The sequence below is a fragment of the Serinus canaria genome, chromosome 12 (assembly GCF_022539315.1).
Source record: "Serinus canaria isolate serCan28SL12 chromosome 12, serCan2020, whole genome shotgun sequence".
In the NCBI taxonomy this organism is placed as follows: Eukaryota; Metazoa; Chordata; class Aves; order Passeriformes; family Fringillidae; genus Serinus; species Serinus canaria.
The window spans coordinates 2,557,485-2,583,087 of NC_066326.1; the positions used below are offsets into that span (position 1 = coordinate 2,557,485).

General features: G+C 43.3%; 1 protein-coding gene across 7 annotated transcripts in view; it reads right to left on the reverse strand.

The window, feature by feature from the left end:
- Positions 1-775: 775 nt before the first annotated feature.
- Positions 776-25,603, reverse strand: part of CHL1 (cell adhesion molecule L1 like) — a 126,363-nt gene continuing 101,535 nt past the window's right edge. For 5 of the 7 annotated variants that reach the window (XM_050979136.1, XM_009091199.4, XM_050979138.1 and 2 more), the window contains 12 exons: positions 25,451-25,575; positions 23,244-23,345; positions 22,838-23,035; positions 21,651-21,721; positions 18,447-18,669; positions 17,156-17,271; positions 16,795-16,999; positions 16,442-16,564; positions 15,891-16,070; positions 8,544-8,675; positions 7,746-7,818; positions 776-5,807 (listed from right to left, as the gene is read on the reverse strand). In XM_050979136.1, the coding sequence (XP_050835093.1) occupies positions 5,591-5,807; positions 7,746-7,818; positions 8,544-8,675; positions 15,891-16,070; positions 16,442-16,564; positions 16,795-16,999; positions 17,156-17,271; positions 18,447-18,669; positions 21,651-21,721; positions 22,838-23,035; positions 23,244-23,345; positions 25,451-25,575 (1,765 nt within the window). In that variant the 3' untranslated portion in view covers positions 776-5,590. Of the gene's footprint in view, positions 5,808-7,745; positions 7,819-8,543; positions 8,676-9,286; positions 9,449-15,890; positions 16,071-16,441; positions 16,565-16,794; positions 17,000-17,155; positions 17,272-18,446; positions 18,670-21,650; positions 21,722-22,837; positions 23,036-23,243; positions 23,346-25,450; positions 25,576-25,603 lie in introns of all 7 variants that reach the window. The other 2 variants (XM_009091197.4, XM_050979140.1) reach the window with 2 other exon arrangements.

The following is a 25,603-nucleotide window of genomic DNA, read 5'->3' on the forward strand; positions in this document are numbered from 1 at the left end:
GTAAAATGGATAGACAGAGATTCCAGACTTGGGGCAGAAGTGTAATTGTCACCAAAAAACAACAAAACAAGGTAAGATTGGGTGTGTGAGTCTGGATATTGATAGGATTGCCAAAATTCTGGTGGTCTTTAATGAAGAGGAGTAGAAACTCTGTGTGCTGGGAGGGTTAGTGCTGCTCACAGGGGGAGCAAAGGCTGAGAGAGATGCTCAGAGTGTACGGGGTGAGTAAAGGCTGAGAGAGATGCTCACAGTGCACAGGGTGAGTAAAGGCTGAGAGAGATGCTCACAGTACAGGCACAGGGTGAGTAAAGGCTGAGAGAGATGCTCACAGTGCACAGGGTGAGTAAAGGCTGTGAGAGATGCTCACAGTGCACAGGGTGAGTAAAGGCTGAGAGAGATGCTCACAGTGCACAGGGTGAGTAAAGGCTGAGAGAGATGCTCACAGAGCACAGGGTGATGGTTTGGTCCAGGAGAGGTTCTCATGGAATCAATGAGGAATTAAATTCAGGCTGTTTGCAGGTCAGCTTCATCCTGCTTTGGTGTCATTTCTACAGGGCTGCTGATCCATGGAGTCCAAAAATCCCAGTGAAAGCCAAGGGCAGCTCAACCTTGGTGTGAAACCAAAAGAAAAACCCAACCCCACATGTCACAGCCTAGAGAGGGCTGAGAGTCACAATTCAATCAGATTCCCAGCAAATAAACAGCGTCAAGTGAAAAAAGAATCAAACAAAACCCCCAAATCAAACAAAAGAAACATGCTGATTGCAGCCAAGGCTTTTGAAGATTACATCAAGTCAAACTTTTATTAGCAAAGTTGTATTTCATGTAAAATGAAAATATCTTTTCAAACCATACGTGCACATCTGCGTGGTACAAACAGCAACTACAGTACAACACGTTTCTCTAAACTTTAATCAATGCACACTAACGTTTACCTCCCAAAAAAGTAACATTGTGATGGTGACACCACATTTGCTTTGATCTTTTTCTCATGAAATTACAAAGTCTCTTGTTTAAAGTCAGAACCATAATAATAAAAAATGAACAGACAGAACGCTTTGGCTCAAACCCCCCGAGGGGCTCCTGCCTGAAAACAGAACAAATCAGTGCAGATCACTTGAGATTTGACAGGAGAGATCCAGAGCTGCAATGTAAACATGGCCTGCTACTCCAGAGTGGTTTGTACCTTGATTTTTGTCATAAACACTGACAGAGATGCAGCTGAGGGTGTGATCCATTGGCAAACAAAGGGAATTCTCCATGAAGAATTTCCTTTCTTTCTATCTGTTCTTACAGGAAAGCAAAATAACCTAAATACACTTCTTATCTGCAAAATAATGGCTGTGAAAAGTGATGATGAGGTTTCCTCTCAAAAGCTCAAGGAGCAGTGAATGTTATTCAAACTTTTCTTTACAAAATGTGGAGTCACTGTTTAAAAACCCCACCTTTTTTTTTTTGTTTGTTTGCTTTTTTAATACATAGAAAGATTGTGCTACTATTTGTATTCATGTCAAAAATAACATTGGCCTGAAAACTTTGCTGAAAACCTCTCGTGCACTGGATTGAAGCCATTCAGCCAATGGAAGCAGCTCCCAGGAAAAGAGCTACTCACTGGAATTTGTGTAACATCAGCACAGCAGAACAAATATCAGTCATTAAAAAATCATTAAATCATTTGCTAATTAGATCCCTTTAAGATGTGAGTTACAACAAAGGTTTTAAATTTTTTTTTATATGAACACATGATTTTATCCAGAGGGGGAAGGCAATTTCCTGATTTGATTTTTAATTATTTTCCTAAAGATTTGATTCCTAATGCTCCTCCCAAAGATCCAGCCCCAGCAGGGCTTTGATGCCCAGGGCTGTGCTCAGATCCTGCTGGGGTGCAGAGCCACGAGGGTTTCTGGAGATTGGATCCCCTGATTTTGCCAGAGAGGGAAGCTGGGGCTGTTCCTGCAAGTCCTTGATAATGTCATTAAATTTTTATATATGTGTGTGTTTATATATGCATGTGTACATATGTGTGTGTATATATATATATATATGCAAATTAGAGACAAATTATCAGTATTATGCTGCTCTGGGAATCCAAACAGCTCCCTTGGGAGAAAGGACAGAGGATTTTTTATCCATTATTTAGGAAGAGCTGATTTTATTTGTTTAAAGGACAGGGTTTTTTTTTTACCCATTATTTAGGAAGAGCTGATTTTATTTGTTTAATCTCATGCACAGTCAAAACTGCACAACTTTTTCAGCAAGACCCATCCCTCTCTTCTTCCAGAGGCTTCTTTAATCCCCAAACCTGGATCTGTGGGGCCAGGGAAATGCCTCCTCCCTGAAGAGTGGAATTACATTGGGTATCAAACCTGAAAGTGCCATTTCCCCTCTCACTTGTTCCGAGGCAAAATGTGTCAGAACCAAATGGACCCAAGCACTGCCTGGGATGGGGTAATCAATAATTCCCTGCTCTGCTGCCATGGCTGGACTCCCTCCTCCCAGCAGGCAGGCTGGAATTCCATGCCAGGTGTTAATTATTAAAATCCCCATGGATTTCCAGCAGTTCATTTTAATAAACACCCCTGGCCAGAGAAAGGAAAATCCAAAAAAGTCCCAAACAAACCAAGGCAAGGATTTAATGCTCAATGCACCAGTTCAGAACAGGGTGTGATTTTTGGGGCTGTTCTGTGCAGGGGCAGCAGTTGGACTTTGATGAATTTGTGGATCCCTTCCCAGTCAGGCAGTTCCATGAACTGCAGAGCAGTTGGTGACACTTTCTCTGAGCTACCTGGTCACACTGCCTCTCACCTGGCACAGCCCAAGACAAAAACACAGCCCAGCTCCCTGCAATGACAAAAACCTCCTCAGGAAAACCTCAGCTCGCTTTGAAAAAACAAAATCTCTAAAAAACCATCACCAACCTGCACTTTCAGGGTACCTTTACAGCAGAAAAAATCCCAGTGCAGGGAAAAAAGGAAAATAAATGAGTGGGGAAGAGAAAACAGCTCAGGTGAGTGAGATTTCCTGGGAGTTTGAGCCACTTAATATTCACTGGGCATTTTCCTCAAAACTTGAGGTCAAAAATCCAGGTTCCATTGCACATCTTTTCCTCCCTGTTTGATTTTGAGCTCCTGAGGCATCGTGGAACACCAACATTAGGATTTAAGGCTGTGAATTAAAATCTGAGTGGAAAAAGCAGCACCAGCAGCACGTCACAAACACCTCTTAGCAGCGACAGAGCAGGAGCTGCATGAGAGATTTTATATCCATTATTGGAGCATTTGACACTCACTAATAAGGTCTGAAAGAGGGAAATTTAACATCGTTTAACAGAAGCATTTTCTGGGATGAGGGGTCTGGTTCATCTGCAGTGACCCACAGGAAAATGTGATGGGTGTGTGCAGGAACAGCCCCCCAGCCCAAAGGGAGGATTTGGGGGAGCCCACCCCAGCTCTATTCCCGAATTTTCAACGATGTTTGATCAGTGCAGATGATCCCCAAAGGAAATACATTAAACCAGCCCAAAGCAAGCAGCAGGTTGTCACAAGCCTAATCAGTTCCTAGATTTTATCTGCTTTGGGCTGCAGCAGACACGAGTCAGCAGATAAAGATGCTGCTGGGAAATGTCTCTGTTGATGAGATGCCAATTTTCACATTTCTCTAATTGTGCACTCCCTTCTTTGGAAAATTACTTTATTCCCCCCCCCCCCAAAATTAAAAGGCTTTTGGACCTTTTCAGTGATTGGATTGAGTGAAGTACAGAAAATAGAATTTTATAAATAATAAAAAGTGAATGATGTGGGTGACTGATATGGGATAATTTTTGATTGAGGGCAGATTTCCACTCACCATTTTTCATTTATAGGCACAGCCTGAATGGGGCTTTTGGGGTGGTTGTTGGTGTTTGCTTTTCCCAAACAGAGGTTACACAAAAAGCCCTTAAAAGCTCCAATTAAAACCCCAAAAAAGAGGCACAGATAAGCAGAAGCTTCTGCACCAAAGGCTTCCAGAAACTTCCAAGCTCTGAGGAGCAGCCCCAGCCTGGGGGGAGCTGTGTGGGATCCACAGCCCTTCCACTGGGAAAATTCTGCATTTCCCTGGGCTTAACTGTAGCCCTTGCTGGACACTCAGAACCACGGGAGTAATTCTTGCTTCCTCTCTTTCTTCCACTGCAACCATGGAGGAGCCATTTGGGGATATTTGTCTAATTGCTATCAGGATGCCAAACAGCTTTTAGGATCTATTCCTCCTGCAGGGACTACTGAAAAACCTTTATGATGGGAGTGACAGAAGAAATGAAGCCACGTTGATGCTCTACTCAAACAAGCAGATTGAAAAATACAAGTGCTGTTAAAAAGAGATCCAGGAGATTCCAATACAAAAAGACCAAAAAAATGTGCTGTACAGCTTGGCTGAGTTAGTGTGGGAGAGGCAAAGAACCAGATTTAAACCAGCATTCAGTCAACAAAATAGGAAAACAAACTCTACCATAATATTTTCTCTTTGCTTTTGTTTTTTTCTTATTTAACAGCGAATAGGCTGCAAAGAAATGAACTCTTGAAATTCAGGTAGGTCTAGTTTAGGTGCTGCTTGAATGGTGAGAGGTTTGGATGGTTCCTATACACACAACTCCTTCTGGAAACTAATTTTGCTGGTCCAAATCCATACTGAGAAGCAAATCTACTCATTCCTACACAGCTATACAGACCCATGCTAGCAACATGTCTCAGTTCAAAATAAAACCAGGCTGCTCTGGACTTGTGTCAATATTAATATCATATGTACAACGTCTCCATGAAATGTTGGCTAGCTCACAAATATACAGATATGAGACAGACACCAAGGAGTTTGCTTAGAAATGCAGCTTGCAGCTGGGAAAAATGAAAAATATTTCGAGTGATGATGGATGGGAACCCTGTTTTGCCTTGCCACAGGAAAGAGCTGCAGCTTAACTTCTTTAAGGAAATAGTGCCAGCTACTGGGCAGCAGCTTCACCCACACTCTCCTGTGGGCAAAGCTGCATTTCTAAGAATTGGAACTGACGTCAGCTGTAACCACTAAAACAGTTTGTTTTTGAATATCATACACAAAGGGGTTTAATTCTTTAGGAAAAAAAATTATACAATATATAGAATATATTTCTCTGGTGTTTTAAATTCTAATTTTCCTCGTTGTGTCAGTTTGCAGAGTTATCTGGTTTTGTTGGTGCCACAACCTCGAGGGTATAACCAAGGTCATGAGGGAATTTTACACACACACCTGTGACAACAGCCACACAGGGCAAAAAATACCACCCAGAGAAACATATTCCAAGCCTAGGAAACACCTGGAGCAGCAGGCAGGGACACAGATGTACCACCAGAGCAAACTCTGGTTTGCTCAGACTAACACATCGTGTACAAAAAAGAATTACTCTGTTTTATTCAGAAGAAAACACATAGAAATTAGGATGGAAAAATCATCTTTTAGTGGCAGTGACTGGTTCTTGTTTTACCTGGATGTCAGGATTTTCCTGACTGGCTCAAGTGGCACCCTGCTCCCCAGCACACTGTGGGGAGCTGAGCAGGACAAACACCACAAGGAAACACCAATTTTAGGCGTGGAGAGGAAAAGTCGCCGTAGAGCTCCCAGTGCTTTCCACTGATCCTTTTTCCTTAGATCCAGAATAAGCTCCAATAAATGAACCATCTTCATTGAACATGCCATGCTCCCCTTCTCCATAATCTACCAGACTATCAGCACTTCCAGTGGCTTTAATGTCCCCGTTAAGTGACTGGAGGCTGCCTTTCAGCGGCTTTTCATCGCTGTCACTACAAAATAAAGAGATGCCTTGCCAAAAACCTGCCTTGCCAAAAACCTGCCTTGCCAAAAAAAACCTGCCTTGGGCTCGAGGGACCCTGCTCTTGCCTTGGGAAGGGGACAGAGAGGGACACCGGGGTGGTACAGTGAGGATGGTCTGAGCTCTGAGCCCTGTCCTGCTCCTCACACTCCTGAGCTCCCCCACAAGGGATTTTGTCACGATTCCAACAAATTAATTGGTTAATGGGAATTATTGATACCCATCTATTTGGGGTTTTCCCCCCTTTTTTACCTTGGGCAGACAGAATGGACAGAGAGGGAGGGGGAAGGAAAAGGGAATGCTGGAAAGGACTGGAGGGGTCTGTTCCAGCCACCAGGGCTGATGCCAAGTCTTTGGAACCTCACAGAGAGACACTTCTCACTTTACAAAGCACCGGGCAACATTCAGGGCCTATTTATTTAATTTCCCCTTTGAGGTGGGTGGATGAAGTGACACCACTTCAGGGGGTCACATCTCTCTGCTTTCGGAGGATCCCTTTGAGTTCAAGTGGCCAATAAAGGTGCTTTTCCCTTTTTTTTCTGCTGTTATTTTATTTCACCAGAGTTTATCCCACTGGAGTTTGCCCCAGCTAAGGGGGAGGAACTGGGAAAAAAACCAAAGTAGAATCAAAGTCTGCATCTGCAGTTTCTGACCAGTGAAAATTCCAGGGAAAAGGGGAAGAACTGGAAAAAACCAAAGCTGAATGAATGTCTGCAGCTGCAGATTCTATTCAGTGAAAATTCCATGAAAAGGGACATGGACACCACAAAAATTCTGGGAAAAAAAAGGGGAATTTTGCTGGCCATTCCTCCTAATGGCACTACAGAAGAGGAACAAGAACAGGACATTTGAGGGGCCTGGGAAAATATGAAAAGATTACATAAAAAAAACTAAATTAGGCCTCTGGATTAGGGACATAATTACTCAAGTAATTAATTCCCTTGCTGCTAATGCCAACTCAGTGTCAAATATTTGGCAATTTTATCTAAGGAGGGAGAGAGAAATGAACCTGAGCTTCATTTCTTCAGGATGGACTCAATATATTCATAAACAACACAGAAAAAAAATCACTACTTTTCTGCACAGGGCATTTCTCCTCAGAAAAAAAGACAAGTTTGGATTTCAGGGGAAAGGAGGGGGGGGTCAAAGTTATTAACCTCAGGGCTTTCTTACCTTTCTAAATATTTGTCCCATTAGAAAGCATTAAAAATTAAATAAAGATGAAATTATGCAGAAAAAAAAAAAGCCCTACTCCAGTACAAATAATGTAGTATATATAAGTGGGATTTCAACAGCAATTTTATGCCCTTAAGGGCAGCAATACCAGTTTTCCAGCATGGTTCTTATAATTATGTATTTCCCTTCATATCACAATTACATATTGATAGAAGTTTTAGTTATTTCAAAGCAGCCAAAGTGGTTATTTCAATTCTCCTACAGGGATTTCTGTAGAGAGATGTTTGGCTTTTCAATATTTTTTACCATATTCCAAACTTTTCTTTGTTTTCTTCCCCAAAATTCCCCATATTACATGATTTGGGTCTGAGTTTTAAAAACCCAAGGAAGACATAGAATTCAGTCCTTTGACTTCAGTGGGCTTTTCAGCAGCACCCCAAATTATCATATATATTTACATTATTCATACAATGCTAATTAAAAAAAAAACAACCAAAAAAGTAAAAAATAACCACCAATACATCAGCAGTTCCTTACATCCCAGCTTGGATGGATTGAAATATACTGGAGATACCTTTGTATTCCTACTCTTATCCACTCCTATGAGGTTTGCTTTGAAAACGAAAAACAGCATTAATTGCATGCCATAAAAATGTCCCGAATAATGATGGGAGTTCGGAAACAAACAAAACCCCAAGAAACACAAAGCCTTGTGAAAGCAGGTCCTATTTACCTATATTCCCCAAAGATTTCATCTTTTATTGATTGAGCTTCGGGATCTGGATGCAAATCTTCTTTTTCTTTCACTGTGCAAATAAAATAAAGGACAGATCTCTGTGTTGTGTTCTGCCATGGGTTTTTATCTTCCCAGGGGCAATGGGAAAAACATCTGCACTGCCCTCCAGCCTGGCTGGACACAACCTGGGAGCTTCCAAGAGTTTGAAACCATTCCCTAATTTATTATGAGCGAGTATTTATAGAACCATGGAATGGTTTGGGTTGGAAGGGACCTTAAATCCCACCCAGTGCCACCAGGGTCATCTCCCACTGTCCCAGGGTGCTCCAAGCCCTGTCCAACCTGGCACTGAATGTTTTTAGAGATGGAGGAACCACCACCTCTTTGGGTAACCAGATTTCCACCTCAATGCATTCACCTAAATCCCTACTCACTGTTTGGATGGTGACAGAGGAAATTTTTAGCAAAATATTCCACTTTTAAGCTGCCTGTGGAAGTTCTGTCCATGTGTCCAGCAGCAGTTCCCAGGTGGAAACTGGGCAGGGAGTTCTGCCAGCAAGGATTAAATGCTGGAATATTCCAGAAGTGCTGGGAAAGGCCTTTGCAGGCTCTGTGACCAGCACACAGCACAGCTCCACTTACATTCATTACAACCCCTTCCGTGGATATTTATCAAAAGCTACAAATCCTAATTGGATGTTTGTGCTGGCAGCCTTGCGGCCCCCAGAGAGAAACCTCTGAAGGATGTTAGCCATTACCATGTGAGCAGAGGGAAAGGACAATAAATCCCTTTACCTGAATATTTGCCTCCTTTATTTCTTCTGACAAAGCAAATTGTCAGCAGCAGCAGGGTGAGCAAGGCGATGGCACACATCAGCCCGATGAACCAGCCCTGGGTGGAAATCCCCTCGTAAATGCCAGCGTAGGCTTGGGGAGGTGGGAGAGGAGCAAAAAGGGAGACAATTAATCAGAGGGAAAGGGCAGCACCCCACAATAACACAAGAACACATCAGGTTCCTCTCTGGATTTTAATGGAATGAGTCTATGGCTACTGATGGTGCTCAGCTTCAAGGCGAGGAATGTCCAGAGTGTGACATTCGGGACTGGAGGGGAGCGTGCGGGTGACAAGGGACAACACAGACACTTGGCAAGGTGGCTTTGAGAGAGCAGTTGAGTCACAGGATTAGCACCACACAGGAAAGCTGAGCACAGAGTTGTTAAGCCTCTCATGCAAAAGCAGTTTTGCGAAAGAGAGAGGTAGAAGTGCCCTCAGTACGTGCAGCTCACCAAACTGGTCACTTGGGGGTTTTATCCCATTGCAGAGGTTTGTGAAGGTTTGGGATTGTTCCAGGCTGTTGTAAAGCTCAGCCAAGAACCTGGGCTGTGTTTGTGCTGCCGTGGGATTCAACTGCAAAGGGCCAACCTCAACCCCACAGCACGGAAGGATGAGTTTGGGACACTCACACTGCACAGGAACCTCAGCATCGATTCACACGCAAAGACAAACGGTCAGCACCTCGAAGGGCTTCGTGTCTCACCTCTCCCCCTGGTCTCAATTACATCTTCAAAAATGCTATTGTTATCCACCCAGTTCTTAGTCACTAGGCGGATTGTGTACTCAGTGCCAGGCTCAAGGGCCTCGCTGGGCTGAAACTTTGGGGTGGGCTTTACTGCGTCTGAAATCCTGCCGCTGCCTTTACCTAGGGAATGCACACAGCCAAGGCACAGGGATTAATGGCATTCATGGACAAGGAGCCTAGGAAATGCACAGTTACAAATAACAAATAAAACACCGAATTTTAAACATTTGGCATCGGGCAATCTGATTTTCCAAAGCAAAAACAAAATACCCCCAAACATCCCCTCTGTTTGATTTTTAGTGTTCCATCAGATGAAATCAACGGCAGACCGGAGTAATCCTGATGTTCAGGAAGGGGTTTGTACAACTCCCAGGATGAAAGTTAATATTGATGGGGGATTATGGATCTGCTTGAACTAATGCCTGCTTAAAAAATTACAACTTGCAAATGGGCTTGCTTTGTATGGATAATCTGGGGTTTGATGCTTCTCCCATTGAACTGAACTCAGCAGGGAAGCACAGACAGCTTGTTAGCTGGATATGGATCCTTCTGTGTCTCCCAGAAAAAATTAACAGTGGGATTTGGGCTTGCTTCTCTCCTGACAGTGATTTTCTGTGTCCTTTTAAATTCCACGACGCCTGCACGAAGAACTGGTTTAGAAACAACTCAACAATTTGCCTGAAGCGAACATTTAGGCATTTAAGTGTTGCTGATGAGTTTAATATTTGATTAGGAAAAGGTAAATTCCACTAGTTCTGGTTATGGAATCTTGTTATTTGCAAAACACCTCCTGTAACCCCATCTGCATTCAGATTGTGGGCATTAAATGAGATTTTTCAGAACAGCTTTTGAACAGCTGACAATCACAGCCTGGACATGGACAGCCCACTCAGCAAATTCAGAGCTGTGTGTGACATGGAGGGGTCTCTTACAACATGGAAGTTTCCCTGTCCTTGATGGCAGGAGAGAAATTTGGTGAGGGGCTGCACTTAATAATAATTATGGAATAATTATGGAATTGTTCTCAGTTGTCTGATTTGCCTGTTTTGTCCAAAGGCATCTAAACTAAGGCTTGAGCACAAAGTATAATCTGGAAACTGCTCGGCCAATTAGCACTGACAGGGGAACAATGCTCATTAATACTTCAACCAGTAAATAAGCAAAGCAAGAAGCTGCTGGAGATTAAGGCTGAGTTGACAGCTGAAGGGAAAAAAGAAAAAAAGATTAAGATAAATCCAAGCACAGTCAAAGCAGCAGTTCAGGATAAGTTTGTAAGGCAACTCTCCACGTATTACAATAAGCAGTTAAATGAGCAGACCAGTGGGACCAGAGAGAACACATCCAGCTGATACTGAAGCACAGCTCATTAGCATAAATTAATCCATCTCTGGGTAATTTTTGCTAAATGAAGTATGTGAAACCCAGCTATAGTTTTCAATCAAACCGAAAATTAGGCAACAGGATACCACAGGTACGTTTTAATTACATGCTCTAAAATCAAGGCATCAGAAAAATGGGAATATTATCCATAAAGGAACAGGAATGAACATGAACCTTCAACCTAATGTCTGTTAAATATCACTAACACTCGTGCATGACATGGAAACTGCATGACCCAAAGTGTTCACACCACCAGCCTCCTGAGGAAGAATTTTTCCTGAATTCCTGGGAAGCAAATCCTAAACTTTGAGCTCCTGCCACGTGGTTTGTGGTGCATGTTCTTAAACCAGCTTTACCAGTCCCTCTCTGCCCCTAATTGATTCCAGCCTCTTTCTGGACCACCAGCTCTTTAGAGAAGCAGAAAGAGGCAAGTGAGATGGCTGAAAAATCCCTTTTTCTGTCCACTTATTGCTCTTCTCTGTCTGATGCTGCAGCTGCCCAGGCACATGGAGCAGCTCAGGGCTGGGATGGACCTCTTGGGATGAGGATGAGCCCAGCCTAACCTGGCACTGGGGATTTACCAACAGCTCTCCCTTCAGCATCTCCTATCCCAAAACACTCTTTTTTTCCTTTAAAACTCAGAACAGGTGTCCAGTGCTGGGTGATTTTGAGGTTTCTTTCCATGCCATTCCTTCCTGGTCTGTGTGACACAGCCAACAGGGGCCCGACAGAGGAGTAAGATTTGCTAATGGGGGTGGGTTTAGTGGCTGGAATAGAAAAAGCAGTGTGGCCTCCTGTAAAATAAAAGCAAAGATACACAGATAAGGCAAAGCTCCACATTCTGGAAGGCCAGGAACATCCTGAAAGCTGCAGGAATTAGCTGCAGAAAATTGAAAGCAGTTGGGTTGGGTTTTTAATCTCCAATAAGGGAGAAGGAGCATTAGTAATAAAGGCATATCACCAGCACTTCTCATCTTCCCCCACTATTTATCAGCCACACCATGGGACTTGCATGAACATTAAACACTGAACTGCAATTTTACAATATTCCTACTGGGCTCCAAGATTTATGAGGAGAACAGAACACACATTTTTTATAGAAGCTTATGGTATAAAACAATAGAAACCACCCCCGAAGATTTTCCAGAGTGTTCTCCAAAAGTTACTACATCTGTTATAAAATACACTTATATAAAAAAAAACCTGGCAGTCTGAGAGCTAAATACTAATTGTGGGCAGCATCTTAATTTATAACCATACCTGTCTAAATACATCTGCTGCAATAAATGCAAAGCTAAACTTCCATTAATTTTCCCCTGCTGCCTGGCTGTTAAAAATGTATAAATATGCAGCACAAGTATCCCTCATTTTCAGGGCTTTTCAGTGCAGGAGGTAATTCATGTTAAATTTGGATTATTTTACACTACAGAGATTAGCAAACCTGTTGTATGTAAAGTGTATTGAGAAAAATTTATAGGTGAGGTGATGATCAAGAAATTTGCATCGATTTTATTAGATTTCCTTGATTGTGAGCAAAAAAACAGGGTTTGCTGCTAACAGCACCTGTGGTTACATACAGGAGAAATATTTTATTATTCCTTTTCCACGGTGCCCATGGCAAAGGAGAGCTGAACCCACATGCCTTGTTCCAAATGGTTACTCTGGTCCCGAAGGATGGGAGCCTCTCCCTAAGAGTCTCCAAAAGCCTTTGGGAATTACGAGCCAACATCCACTGGAATATAATGAAAGTGGTGAACTTTTATTTCTTGGCTTCTCTGGAGAATAAACCCACAACTGTGTGGCTTCATGTGGATGAATTTCTCATTAATGCTTGGATTTCTGGACACACAATGATAATTCTCAACATGTGATGTGTGTTTGGTAATCCCCGAGCAGCGCTGGCGACGAGATGAAAAGGAGCTTTGTGCTAAAGAAGGGCTGCTACATTAAATTAATCTTTTCACTTCTGGAAGAACATTATTTTGTGTTATGTTTCTGAGGGCTAATGATCTTGGGGAAATTGACATTTTCAAGGGGAAAATTAATTAGTTTGGAGGTCATTTAAGACACACAGCCTGAAAATATGAAGACAGAGATTACAGTCATTTTCTAAGGACAACATACCTTCTTCTGTGGAATGAAACCAAGATGAAACCTCAGAAATTAAGCTGTTATTTATTTTGCAGTACAATCCAAACCCCCTTTTGCTCAAGTTCAAGAATCATTTTATCAAGAAATGATAAAGATCTTAGGTTGCCTATAAGGGTTTCATTTCTGAGTTATTTTCCCTGCACAGATTTGTTTTTAGTGGCGCTACACAAATCCTCACACATATTAAATAAGGAAATTCCCTTTTCTTTCTAATTCCAGACAACAGTAGCAGGGATAGCTGCAAATAAATTAAAGCAACAGCAGTGATGGAGATAGGAAAAAACATATAAAATGTGAATGACTCCAGAGCTGCCACCTCAACATCTCCACTTTCCTGGCAGACTGCATGGTGAAATTCTGAAATACCCATGGCAAAGGCTGAACTGCAGCACTGGAAGTTTCCAAAGCCTTAAAATGAACAACGAGAGCTTTATGGGTTTATTATTAAACTGGAACAGAGTGGTTATAGAATCACTGAATCAAGCCCCAAAGAAACGTGGAGTGCTCCATCACGGAGTTTCATTTCAGAGGGCACCACATTTTATATCTGCCATTTACGTGGGTCATTTGAAATGATAAACTTTGACTTCTGAAATTGCTCCCCTCCTTCAAAAAGAGAAATTGTTTTAATTTTGAGCAATTGCCTCGCTCCCCAAACCACAGCTTAAAACCCCAAGGAGGTCACTGAAAAGAGTGATTTTTAAATTTTTTTTTTTTGGCCTATCATGTTTAGGTGAAAAATATCTGAACAATTTAGCCAGCAAATAATGACACAGAACTCTAATGGCATCTCAGTGACAGATGCAGTGCCCTAATTTAGGGTGGCCTGAGAAGCAGCAAGGAGCACACATAAATCATAGAACTGAACCCTTGCAGCTTTCATTAATTATTCTGCTCTAGCCTAAGAATATTTCACAAGAATCAGGTGATGCCACCACTGAAACAGAGCTTAGGAAAGTAAAGAATGAGAACAAAATGGATGTCAACATCTCTAAACCATGACAAGGTTATTTCAAGGATTCAAAACACATTATTCTGGTTGCCCAATGAAGGCCAGAAAAGACAGCTAATGAGGGCAAATGGGGTATTTTTATCTTGGAAAAAAAGAGAGATATGTTTCTTTTCTTAATGAATAATAAATCATGGTGATTAATAGTTGCTACCAGGTGAGTACCTGCATCCTACAGTAAGACTGGAGGCCAAAAGAGAGTCGAGAAGGAGTTTTGCTACTTGGGAAAACAAATGGCAGTTCCTGACTGGATGTGGAACTGGGACATGAAGGTTTAAAACACATTTTTTCCTGTTTTACCAGTAACTGAAAAGAATTCTGCAACTTAGAAATCCAACAGCACATGGGCCATTCTTCTATTTTCCATCAACATTGCTGCACACTTTGTTATCTTTGCTAAAAATGATGCAGTCAGGACTCTTTTGCTTATCACATTCTCTTTCTCCTTCCCTGGGGTAAGTGTGCAGCAATGGTTTCTGATTAATAGCAAGGAGCTGCTCCTCAGTGCTGTGGAGTTCTCAGACTTGCTGAGCACAGTACATTTTATTTCATTTCAGCTGAAAGTGAAAGATGAGCTATCATAGAGTGGTTGGGATTTTCCTCTAAATCACTGAACATCAGTGTTTCAGCACGGGGTGTAAGTGGCACACGAACACTTACTCCTGGTCTCTGATAAAATAATCATAAATAATGGAGCAAATGCAGTCAACTTGACGTTTATGTGGATTTTCCATGTCAAACAGCTGACCCTAATGTTGCTGGCAGTCCCCCATCTTCATGCATGGGCAGAATTTGTTTTTACAGTATTACTGAGAAGAGATTATCTGCATTTTCAATTTTCTATTCCTGCCTGAATGCAATTCACTTATTCCAGCATGGCTTAAGGAGCTGATGTGTGGGAACAGAAACAGGACTGCACAGGAAAATGAAACAGATGAGCTCTGCTTCCCTGAAGAACACCATGGCCACATTAAAAAGCCCATTGCCTGCTCTCATGGCAAGGAAAACAAACTTACTTCCCCTAATTACAAAGGAAATGTCAAGCCTGGATTATTCCCAATGGATTTTTCAGTTACGAAGCAGAGCAATGCAGAGTCCCCAGGCAGGAGCAAAGGAGAGCTCTTTACTGCAAAAACCCAGGCCTTTTAAAGCAGTTAGGCCATTATCAGCTGCATTCCATTTAAGCGCAACAAATGTAATTCAACCAACCACCATAAACCACGACGTGAGCACGTCACGGTTCTATAACTTGTTTTCCTACCTCCAATTCAGCTGAGTCACTTTCCCACAGCCCTTTTCCACTTAGCCAAAGCAGCAGGCCCTGACCATGATTTTACAAGGGTAACAACACCCTAACTTTGTAAGGTTTTACCTACACACAGCATTTTCCTGCTATTCTCAGAGCTCCTCCACCTGACACGGATTTTGTGAACTTACTGCCTTGGGCCAGCGTTGGCTCCAATTCAGCTGAGTCACTTTCCCACAGCCCTTTTTTACCTAGCCAAAGCAGCAGGCCCTAACCATGATTTTACAAAGGTAACAACACCCTAATGTTGTAAGGTTTTACCTACACACAACATTTTCCCCGCTATTCTCAGAGCTTCTCCACACTGACGCGGATTTTGTGAACTTACTGCCTTGGGCCAGTGTTGGCTCCAATTCAGCTGAGTCACTTTCCCACAGCCCTTTTTTACCTAGCCAAAGCAGCAGGCCCTAGCCATGATTTTACAGAAGTAACTAACTTTGAAAGATTTTTACCTACACACAGCATTTTCCTGCTATTCTCAGAGCTCCTCCACATCAACGCGGATTTTGCGAACTTACTGCCCTAAGGCCAGCGTTGGCTCCAATTCAGCTGAGTCACTTTCCCACAGCCCTTTTTTACCTAGCCAAAGCAGCAGGCCCTAACCATGATTTTACAAAGGTAACAACACCCTAATATTGTAAGGTTTTACCTACACACAACATTTTCCCCGCTATTCTCAGAGCTTCTCCACACTGACGCGGATTTTGTGAACTTACTGCCTTGGGCCAGCGTCAGCCCCTCCTCGGTGGCCGCCTTCCCGCAGCCCTTGGCCGTGCAGGCTTTGATGTAGAACTTGTACTTGGTGCTGGGGCTGAGCCCGGCCAGGCGCCAGCTCAGCGCGGAGCGGTTGGCCACGCTCACGTTGCTCACGGCGCCCACCTCGTGCGTCTCGTTGACTGCAAGGGAAAAGCACCTGGGTCAGCATTGTGTTTGCTGGGAAATGCCCCAACAAAGGCAGGAATGATGCAGGAATGATTCCCCTGACTCTGAGACAGAGGGGAAATTTTCCAGAGTAGAAATCCATTTTGATTTAGGGGAAATGTACACCTTTGAGTTAAGTCTGTAGATTGGAAACACGGCTGTTTAGTCTGCCTGCCTGTTCCTGCAAAAAGCCTATGCTCAGAGAAACTGCTTCAGCTGAAGGACAGAGTAAGGGGTGGCAGACAGAAAGAGAGACAGCCTGCCCTCTGACAGCTTCTGTGCACCTGGGAGTTTTCCTTAACTAATCCTGCCTCAATCCTGAACTCAAAGCAAACGAGGCACATACTTATCTGGTACTGCAGAATGTAGCCAGTGAGGTGGCCGTTGGCTTTCTTGGGAAGCCCCCAGGAGAGAGTGACTGAGTCCTTGTCAAAGTTCAGGATCCTGAGAAAACGCGGCTGTTCAGGGACTGCAAGACAGAAGGATGAGCTTTCAGAGGAGAGGGGACAGGTCTGTCCCTACAAATTGTTGTTACATGAGGACATAATTTAGCTCAACACCCACAGCTCCCCTTTCGAGCTAAGTGCTCTACAAATGGTGGAGTTTTTACTATCATCTTAAATAAGGGAATCAACTCACCTTGTCCCAAGGACAATTTCAATTTATGTCCCTCCATCCCATATTTTCCTCTTGTCTTACCTCCTTCTGGAGTTTCAAAAACCACAGGGGAGCTCTCAGGGCCATCTCCTCTGGAGGTGAAAGCCGAAACTGTCAAGCGGAATTCACTGAAGGGCTCCAGGCCAGGAACCATCCCATAGTTCCTGTCCCCTACAAACGTCAGGAAGTGTTTCTCTGGGTGATGCCTCTTTCCATCCAGCAGGCTTCTTGTTTTCCACCAGCTGACCTGCAAGGAGATTGAGATTTCTATAACAAATTTTATTGTATGGGGATGAGCATGATCATGATCTCTCTCACCTTCCCAAAAATGAGAGATTGCAATCTGGGACTCATTTAATAATTTATTCAATTATATATGAATATTTATAGAGAGATTTGAAACCTTGTAGCCTCTTAAGTGCCCACGAACTCTGTCCCTTGGTATCCCAAACCAGAAGACTTTGACCAGGGTGCTGTTCACGACCTCCACCGACACGCCCGAAGGAGCAGCATCTGGAACTGTAAAAACAAAAGTTCCAGGTGTTAAGAACACTTCCAAGAGCCCAAATTCACACTGTTCACAGCTCCAGGGCTTGGCTTTTCAGCTCCAGCTGTGCCACTTCATGCAGTCTCACTGCAGGCAAGCCAAAAGCCATTCCACCTGCATCCAGTGGGTGGAACAGGCCAATAAACATTATTTTTCTGTATTTTTCTGCTGAGGGTTGAGATACATGTGCACTGGGACACATGAATTTCTACAGCAGTATTTATGATTTCCTGTTTTAAGCAATGCTTACAGCAGTGAGAAGAATAAAAAAAATGATTAACACGGCACTCAAGAAGGCAATCATAAAGGTTTTTTTTATAATCAATTTCATTTTACAACCAAGCTCATTAAACAGTAGGATTTTAATCACTGCATAACACAGAGAGCTATTACAGTGCCTGAAAAAAAGGAGGCCTTGATCCATTGACAACTGAATTGCGAGGAATATTTTCCACTGGTAGATGCAAAATTAGACTCATCACAGAGAGACAAAGAAAATAAACATGCTGTGGAGTTTCTTTATTCTTGTTCTCGCTATTCGCCACCTCTTCTGCACCACCAGACCTTCCTGCTCCCACCTCTGGGTGGGCAGTGGGGTTCTCCTGTCTGACCACCACCAAGTCCATTTCCAGCACTGAAACTCCAGCTGGGAGCCATGGAAAACCATGGGGCAGAACCCAGGCTGGACAGGATGACACATTCTTCAGGGACTGATGGACAAGGGAACACCAACACCCATGGGAAGTTGGCTTTGTCTGCAAATTCACCCAAACACCCAGTGCCTGTGAGTTTGTCCCTAACTGTCAGACTATTTAACTTCTGACCGTGCTGAACTGTTGGGTCAAGCCTCAGAGAGCCCAAAGATTTTTTTCCCTACCAAGTACAACCCGACTGCTACACTTCAGAGACTTCTCATGGCCTTCAAACAAGCACTCAGACTAAGCCAATGACTGAGATTAATGAGAGCACAAGTGACCTTTCCAAAAAAAACCCCTCACACTCCAGCAGGCTGGCATCCAGGCACCCAGCACGGGTCATGCCCATGCCTCATGGAGCCCATCAGGCTGAGCACTGGCACTCCAGCAGCTCTGAGCTGCCCAATCCATCACTCCACCCCCACTTTTACAGGCGAGCTCCTGCCACTCACCGTCCTCTCCTGAATATCCAATGGTGATGTTTGGCTCTGGGCCAGATCCTAGATTATTGACAGCCTGGACTTTGATCTCGTAGGGCACGAAGGTGGGCACGTTCCGCACGCTCAGGGAGTGCTTCTTCACCAGCTCCTCGTTCCAGTCCGTCTCCACACCCCGCTGCCTCCAGCTGACCTTGTACTCCAGCCCCGGCCCGTTCCTCTCCATGGGCTTCAGTGGCTGGGGAGAATTAAAAGAGATCTTGTCTGCCTTTGCTGAAATCACCAAACTGCAGCCAAGGAGAGGAGGATGGTTTTGTGTCACTCTAGTGAGGTGGTGTTGGCAGGGGTGCCAGGACAAGGGAAGAGATGAGAACCTTGACTCCATGTTTCAGAAGGCTGATTTATTATTTCATGATATATATTATATTAAAAGAAAATGATATATTAAAACTATACTAAAGAACAGAAGAAAGGATTTCATCAGAAGGATAGCAAGGAATAGAAAAGAATGATAATAAAATCTTGTGACTGCTCACAGCCTCGACAAAGGTGGCTGTCATTGGTCATTGAGTAAAAACAATTTCACATGCTGGGTAAACAATTCTCCAAAGCAGCAAAACATGGAGAAGCTGAAGCTTCTCAGCTTCTCAGGAGAAAAGACCCTAACAAAAGGATTTTTCATAAAATATGTTTGTGACATTCTAGCACATGAAATAAAACGACACACATGCTGGAACCTCCAAGGTAAGAAGAAGGGAAGTTAATTTTCTGACTCCAACACTTATAGATTTTCAAAAGTGACAGTGGATTGGAGGGTGACAGTGCCACCTCTTCAATGAGAGACAAACCAACAGTCCATCAAATTTCTCCTCCTCCAGAGAAGAATGTAAAAACAATAATTATTTACATAAAGTGCGGGACAAAGTTCGTTACAAGAATGTAAACACCAGAATGCTTAAAGGAACTTAGAACAGGGTGACACTTCTGGAATGTGTGTTTCAACACTGGGAGAGAAAAGGGGCAAAAACCCCAAACTTGGAGGTTTCGCTGTAATTTTAATTTGAGGATGAGTGGAACAACAACAACATGACTTCAAGAGAAAGGAGGGTGAAAGGCTTGGATTAAAATCCAGATTAATTGCTAGGAGCCGTATTTCTGCCTCCTACACACATCAGGTTTTGTTTTGCCACAGGTTTTCCTGTGTGAGGTAAAACCACACGCCTTCAGCACTGCTGAATTGCACAGTCTGGCATAAGGCTGTGTGTGCCTTTTAGCAGAGATAAAATTTGCATTTTATCCTAGAATTTTATGTAGCACAGCAAGTTGGGTCATTAAAATTTAGATTTGCTCTAACCACACACCAAATGGTTGAAATTACACCTGGACATTTAATGTGCAACTGCTGGGCCACTCTGCTTTTACCAATCAGCTGGAGAATTCATCCCAGCAGGGTTTCCAGCTAATTACCATGAATTTATAAAATATTAGGAGATGTATAGCAATAGCTTGTCATGAGACATCCTCAAATTGAGTTCATTTCTCTGAAAATGCATTACTTTAATTAAGAAAGTTAAATAATCACCTATCCTACCAAAAAAGCTAAACCCTGGAACAGTTGTGGGTGTTTCCCACCATATAGACTGCTTTTAATAATATTTAAATATAGGAAAACATGAAATATATAATAGCTGGTTTGTGTCCAAGAGGTCTGACAGGAAATAGCATCCAATACCAGTAGAAAGTTACTCCTCTTTGATGTTCCTCATGCAAGGGGAGACCTAAATTTGGGGGATCTGCAAAAAATTCCCACTGATCTGCCCTGCTGTGAGGACCTTTGGTATGTGTGGGGCAAAGGAACTGGGAGATTGGGCAGCTTTCTCACAGGCTGCCCAAAAGATCCCAGGGAAGATCCCAGGGAATGGGATTTGCAAGAAAAGCTGGAGAAGTAAAAAATTCCTCCTAAAAACCTGATTTCTTGCATAAACTGCAGCACTGCTTGACTCTTATTTTGATCTCCCTTAAAGCTGCAAATCCTTGCCTGAAAATCCCAGTCACTAAAGCTCAGCTGGTCTCCTAATCCAAAATAGGCAGATTAGCATCACTCTGCAGCCTTTGTCTGTCAGAAATAGCCTGTGCAGTGCCCAGCAGTTCCTCTGAAAAGCACACAGCAAATGCCATCAGTAAATGAATATCCTGTTTAACAACATTTTAATGATTCAACAAGATTTAACCAAGCCCTTCCAGCCCATTCTCTCCTTTCAGGCTCAGCTTTCACTTCCACTTTTGCCCTGTCTGGGCAGTGATTATGAAGTTCCTGATGCTCAAAGATGTGTTGGCCATCCCAGTATTTCCCAGTAAATATACTGGGCAATAAAACTCTGCATTTCATGGATTCATTAAAGATGGAAAAGACCTCCAAGATCAAATCCAACCTTTTCTGAGAGGCGGAATTGTCTCTCCTGACCCTGGGCTAAAAACCCCATTCAAGTCCAAGCCCATGGATCTTGAGGGCCATCTTCTTTTGGATCCAATTCTACCCCAAACCATCACTTCCCACTGGGGAAACATTTGTTGTTCTCCTCTGGGAGCAGCAGATTGAGGAGTAAATCTCATGCAAACTGTGTGTAATTCCAGCCTCAACAAAAATCTGCTTCCCTCCACAGTTGTGGATATTTGTGCAAAACGAAGGAATACATAACTCAACTGCTGGCACAGAAGCTCAAGGCTTAAAACCCAGGAAATTTGAAGCCTGGAAACCATCCTCAAGACTTTTACATAATTCCTTTGATGCACATCACAGGCTTTGGAGGTTTATCCACATTCCTTTAGTTCTTGGTGTAAAAATTCAAGCTCACATTCTCTTGGGCAAGGGATCTGTCGTGTTTTTAAACTTCCAGGCTGGAAGGGCAGAAGCCATGAGCCACCCAACCCCTCCTTGGGCCTGGCTGGTAATTTTAACTGCAGAGCAGGATAAGAGCACAATTATTTGAAGCAGTTTCTTGCATAAAAGAAGCAGAGAAGAACAAATTTTGGTGAATTCTCACTATGCTTTACAGGAATTCCATATTTTTTTTTAATATCTTCTGAAGTCAGACATAAAACTCAGGCTTTTGAAATAAAAATGATACTGGGGTTGAAAATGCAGAATAAATTTAAGTCAAATTCATCTTTCAGAAGAATAAAGGACTGTTCCTATAGGATTTGCTAATCTTGCCTTACCTCCCATTTCATCACCATTTCATTGGGTTCAGAGGCTTCCACTCGGATGTTCTCTGGGTTTTTATCTGGAGCTGAAAGCACACAGGTGACAAGGTCAGTCTGCACATCCCATTTATTTGCATTGAGCATTCAAATGCCAAAAAGGACGGGAAATTCCCCCATTAGTGACAGACACTTAAACAAAAAACGTTCATGAGATGAATGGCTCGGATCAGCAAAGCTGATGGGACCCAAGCACGTCGTTTCTGCAGTTTGGATTCCAAAGTGTCCCTGCTGGCTGGAGCCACCAGCTCACATGGAACTGTGACTTTTGGATTTGAAAGCACCAGATGTGGGGGGATTATGAGGAAGAGATTTCTCTCCCTGTGGGGACAGAAAACAGAAGGTGCATCATTAGAGGTGCACACACAGCTGGGAAGCTGAAGGAGGACTTGAAATTGGTGAAAATGGGGGAAAAAAGAGAGAAAATGCCAAGGAATGCAAATGCTGTGCTGAACAGTTGGCCTCTAAAATGACTTTCAGGGAGACAACATTTTCTGCCCCAGTGAATGCTCTGTAAATGGAGATTTTTGACAAGCTTAATGCTCCTGAAAGGCTGCTTCCAAATCCAGCCCTTCTGCAGGAACTGTTTGTCCATGAAGGTCTGTAAAGGGTGGAAAATCAGCAGAGTGAGGTGCTGGAAGTGTAGGAAAACCCAGCAGTGTGGACTCCTCCCTTTGGCACCCTCAGGAATTTTATGCAGCACAGCAAGTTAGGTCGTTAAAATTTAGATTTGTTCTAACTGCACATCAAATGCTCAAAACAAGACCTGGACATTTGATGTGCAACTGCTGGGCTGCTCTTTTTTACCAATCACTGAAGAATTCACCCCAGCAGGGTTCTCATCTCATTATCTAAAATATCAGAATATGGCTTGTCACGAGACATCCTCCAGCTGAATTTTCCTCTCTGAAAATGCACTGCTTTAGTTAATTTAAATAGTCCTTTGCCCCACCAAAATCACTGAGGGTTTTTCCAGTCCACCAAACCAGCTGGGGGTAATTCCCATCACAGGACCCACTTTTAATAATCCCCGAGCAGCGCAAGCTGCCCTGATTCCTTCACACCCTCTGGAGCATGGGAGGGCACAGATATTCCAAGAAAAGGACTGCAAACAGGGATATTTAGGAAAGCAGAGCCAGGTTTACCAGCTGGAGGGGTGGCATAGCGCAGGGATGGTTTGCTGGGCTGGCTCCTGCCCACGGCGTTGACGGACACCACGCGGAACTGGTAATTCACGTAGGGCGACAGGGACAGCAGGGCTGTGGTGTCATTCCCTGGCACTCTGGCCAGCTCCTGCCACATCTCCGGCTCCCAGTGGTTCTCTTCAAACTCTATAATTGACTCTGGGCAGGAAAAAGGACAAACAAAGGAAAAAAGATTAAAAAACCAACTTAGCATGAAGAGCGCGGGTGGAAATGAACTTGCAAGAAACAAACTGCCATAGTTAAAGGGATTCAATCTGGCCATCAGCAGGGTTTGTGTGCTGTGACAACCAGGATGTGCCAGAGTTCTGAACAGCCCCAAAAAGTTATGCTGGGAACCCCTTCCTACCATTAACAGGGCTGTTATGGCTGGCCCCAGCCTTCCAGGAGAGTCGAACGCTCCGGTTTTGGTTTTCCGAGAGCTGGAGGTCTTCTGGTGGGTCAGGAACATCTGAGAAATAAAGGAGAAGTGTCAGGAGCTCAGCGAGATAATTCTGTCTGTCCTGGCATTTTCCAGAGGGTTGGAACAGCACAGTCAGTGAAGACGGTGGTGAAACTCCTCCTTCAAGATGGACAGGTTGTGGAAAGTGGGAATTGCTTGGAAAGATCCTGAATCTTCAGGTGCTGATTTTTCCCTTATAAACACAAAATCCTTCTGGAATTCATCTCCCTCTACCCACATTATTGTATTGTAACAACAGATTTTTCTTCCCAAACCAACCCCAAGATCTGCTGAGTCATTAATGGGTACTGACCCTGCTCTGGGCAGGTCCAGCATCACATGGATCTGCCCTGGGACAAATCAGAGTGGGAGAAGGAGCCTCAGCTCCGGCAGTTACTGAACTTTGCCTTGGAGGGTGAGAGGGAAAGGAGAACATTCATCTCCCCAGCCATGGGATCTGCATTAATGGGGAACTGGGAAATTCACTACCTGCCAGCTCAATTAATGCTCTCCCAACTAAACTTTTGACTGGCAATGTCATTTCTTACAGAAAAACCACTGATTTCCACCACCACGACTGTCTTTGTCATTGTGAAAAAAATTCACTGAATTCTTACTGATTTTTTAAAAATTACAATACTGAGTTTTTATCTCAGGGTACTTCAAGAAGTTAAAAAGTTTCTATTTGGGTTTTTTCTTTTATTTTCTTTGCATTTCTTTCCCTGTTTCTCTTGTACCTGGGAAAATATCAGGAAAGCACAGTTTAATCTGCAGGAATGTTGCTGCTCTATCCTCAGACTACAGCTGGTTAAAATTCAATGTATTAATTTGAAGATGGTGATGGTGCATCTTAAATATTCTCAGCCCTCTACCTGTTCATTAAACATGCAACAAATAATTAGAATTATTCTAATTATAAAATTTACTCTCAGATGCCCCTAATCTGATGTCCCTACTTAGTTCTTCAGTCAGCTCACCAGTCCTTGATCACAAAAACCTGAATTTTTCACTTGGAAAATACCAGAAGTTGTTAATTCACCAAGACCTCTCTCATATGCGATAAACAAGGGAAAAGAGCACAAAACTGTTTTTCTTCTTCTGCAAAGCACCTTTTAAAAAAGGAATAAAGTGCTTTATGAAACTTTCATAAGTGAAGTAACAAATAATCTACAAACATTTTGAATTATACAGCACTGAAGGACACAGCACCATAAATAATGTGCACAGCATCTTCCTAATTTACTATTTACTGAAAAATATCCCTCCTTTCAAGTGGAAAAACATCCTGAAGGGCAGATTGACTTATTTCTTGCTGCAATCACTGCCAGTAATAAATACAAACGTAAAATGAAGCAAAAATAAATGTAATTAAAATGATGCAAAGCTGTCAGAGAATCATAAAATCACAGAATGGTTTGGGTTGGAAAGAACCTTAAAGATTATTTAATTCCAGCCCCCTGCCACAGGCAGGGACACCTTCACCTAGACCAGGCTGGCCAAAATTGTGACCACAAAGCAGAATTTTGGCTGCTGCCCTTGGGTGCAATGGGTGCACAGCACTCCACAAGCTCATCCTCTTAATTCCAAGGGGTCCTTCAGGGAGGGATGCAGGTGGTGAGGTGAGGATGCTCTCAGAAAGCCAAGCTTCTGACCCAGGGGGTCAAGGCTCTTCTCTCTGCCCCTGGACAGTCATTCAGGCTCAGTTCACAAATAGAATTAATTCCTTTTAGGTGCTTAACCAGCATTGATCTTCTGAGGAGCTGCACATCCAAATATTGGCCTGATGGCCTTCAAAAACACAGTCCAATTCTTGTCAAGGACTGGCCAAGGACTTCAAAGCAGCAGCAGAACCATCCTTAGTATGCTCTTACCCCCTCCAGCCTGGGCAACTCCTGCAGCCACTGAGCTGAGGCAAAAATGCTGCCTCACCTTGCTAGAGCAAAGATGGAAATAAATCGAGTTTGTGTCAGCACCACCATTCCCAGAGATAAGGGACAGCACAGCTGAGCCTAAGGAGTGAGAGGCTCTGAAATTGGGTTATTGAGGCTCTGTGAAAGGAAGCAAAGAAATTCTGCAGTGGCAATTCCTCCTTGTAGCAGGAAAATCGACCTTACCCAGAACGATCAGCTGCGCCTCAGCCTCAGCAGTGTCCAGGGCAGTGCTGGCCACACACCTGTAAACTCCCTGATCCTCCAGGAGAACACTGGATATGAACAGGGTATCCCTGTCCAGAATTATCCTGCAAGGAAAAAAAAAAAAGAAGGTAA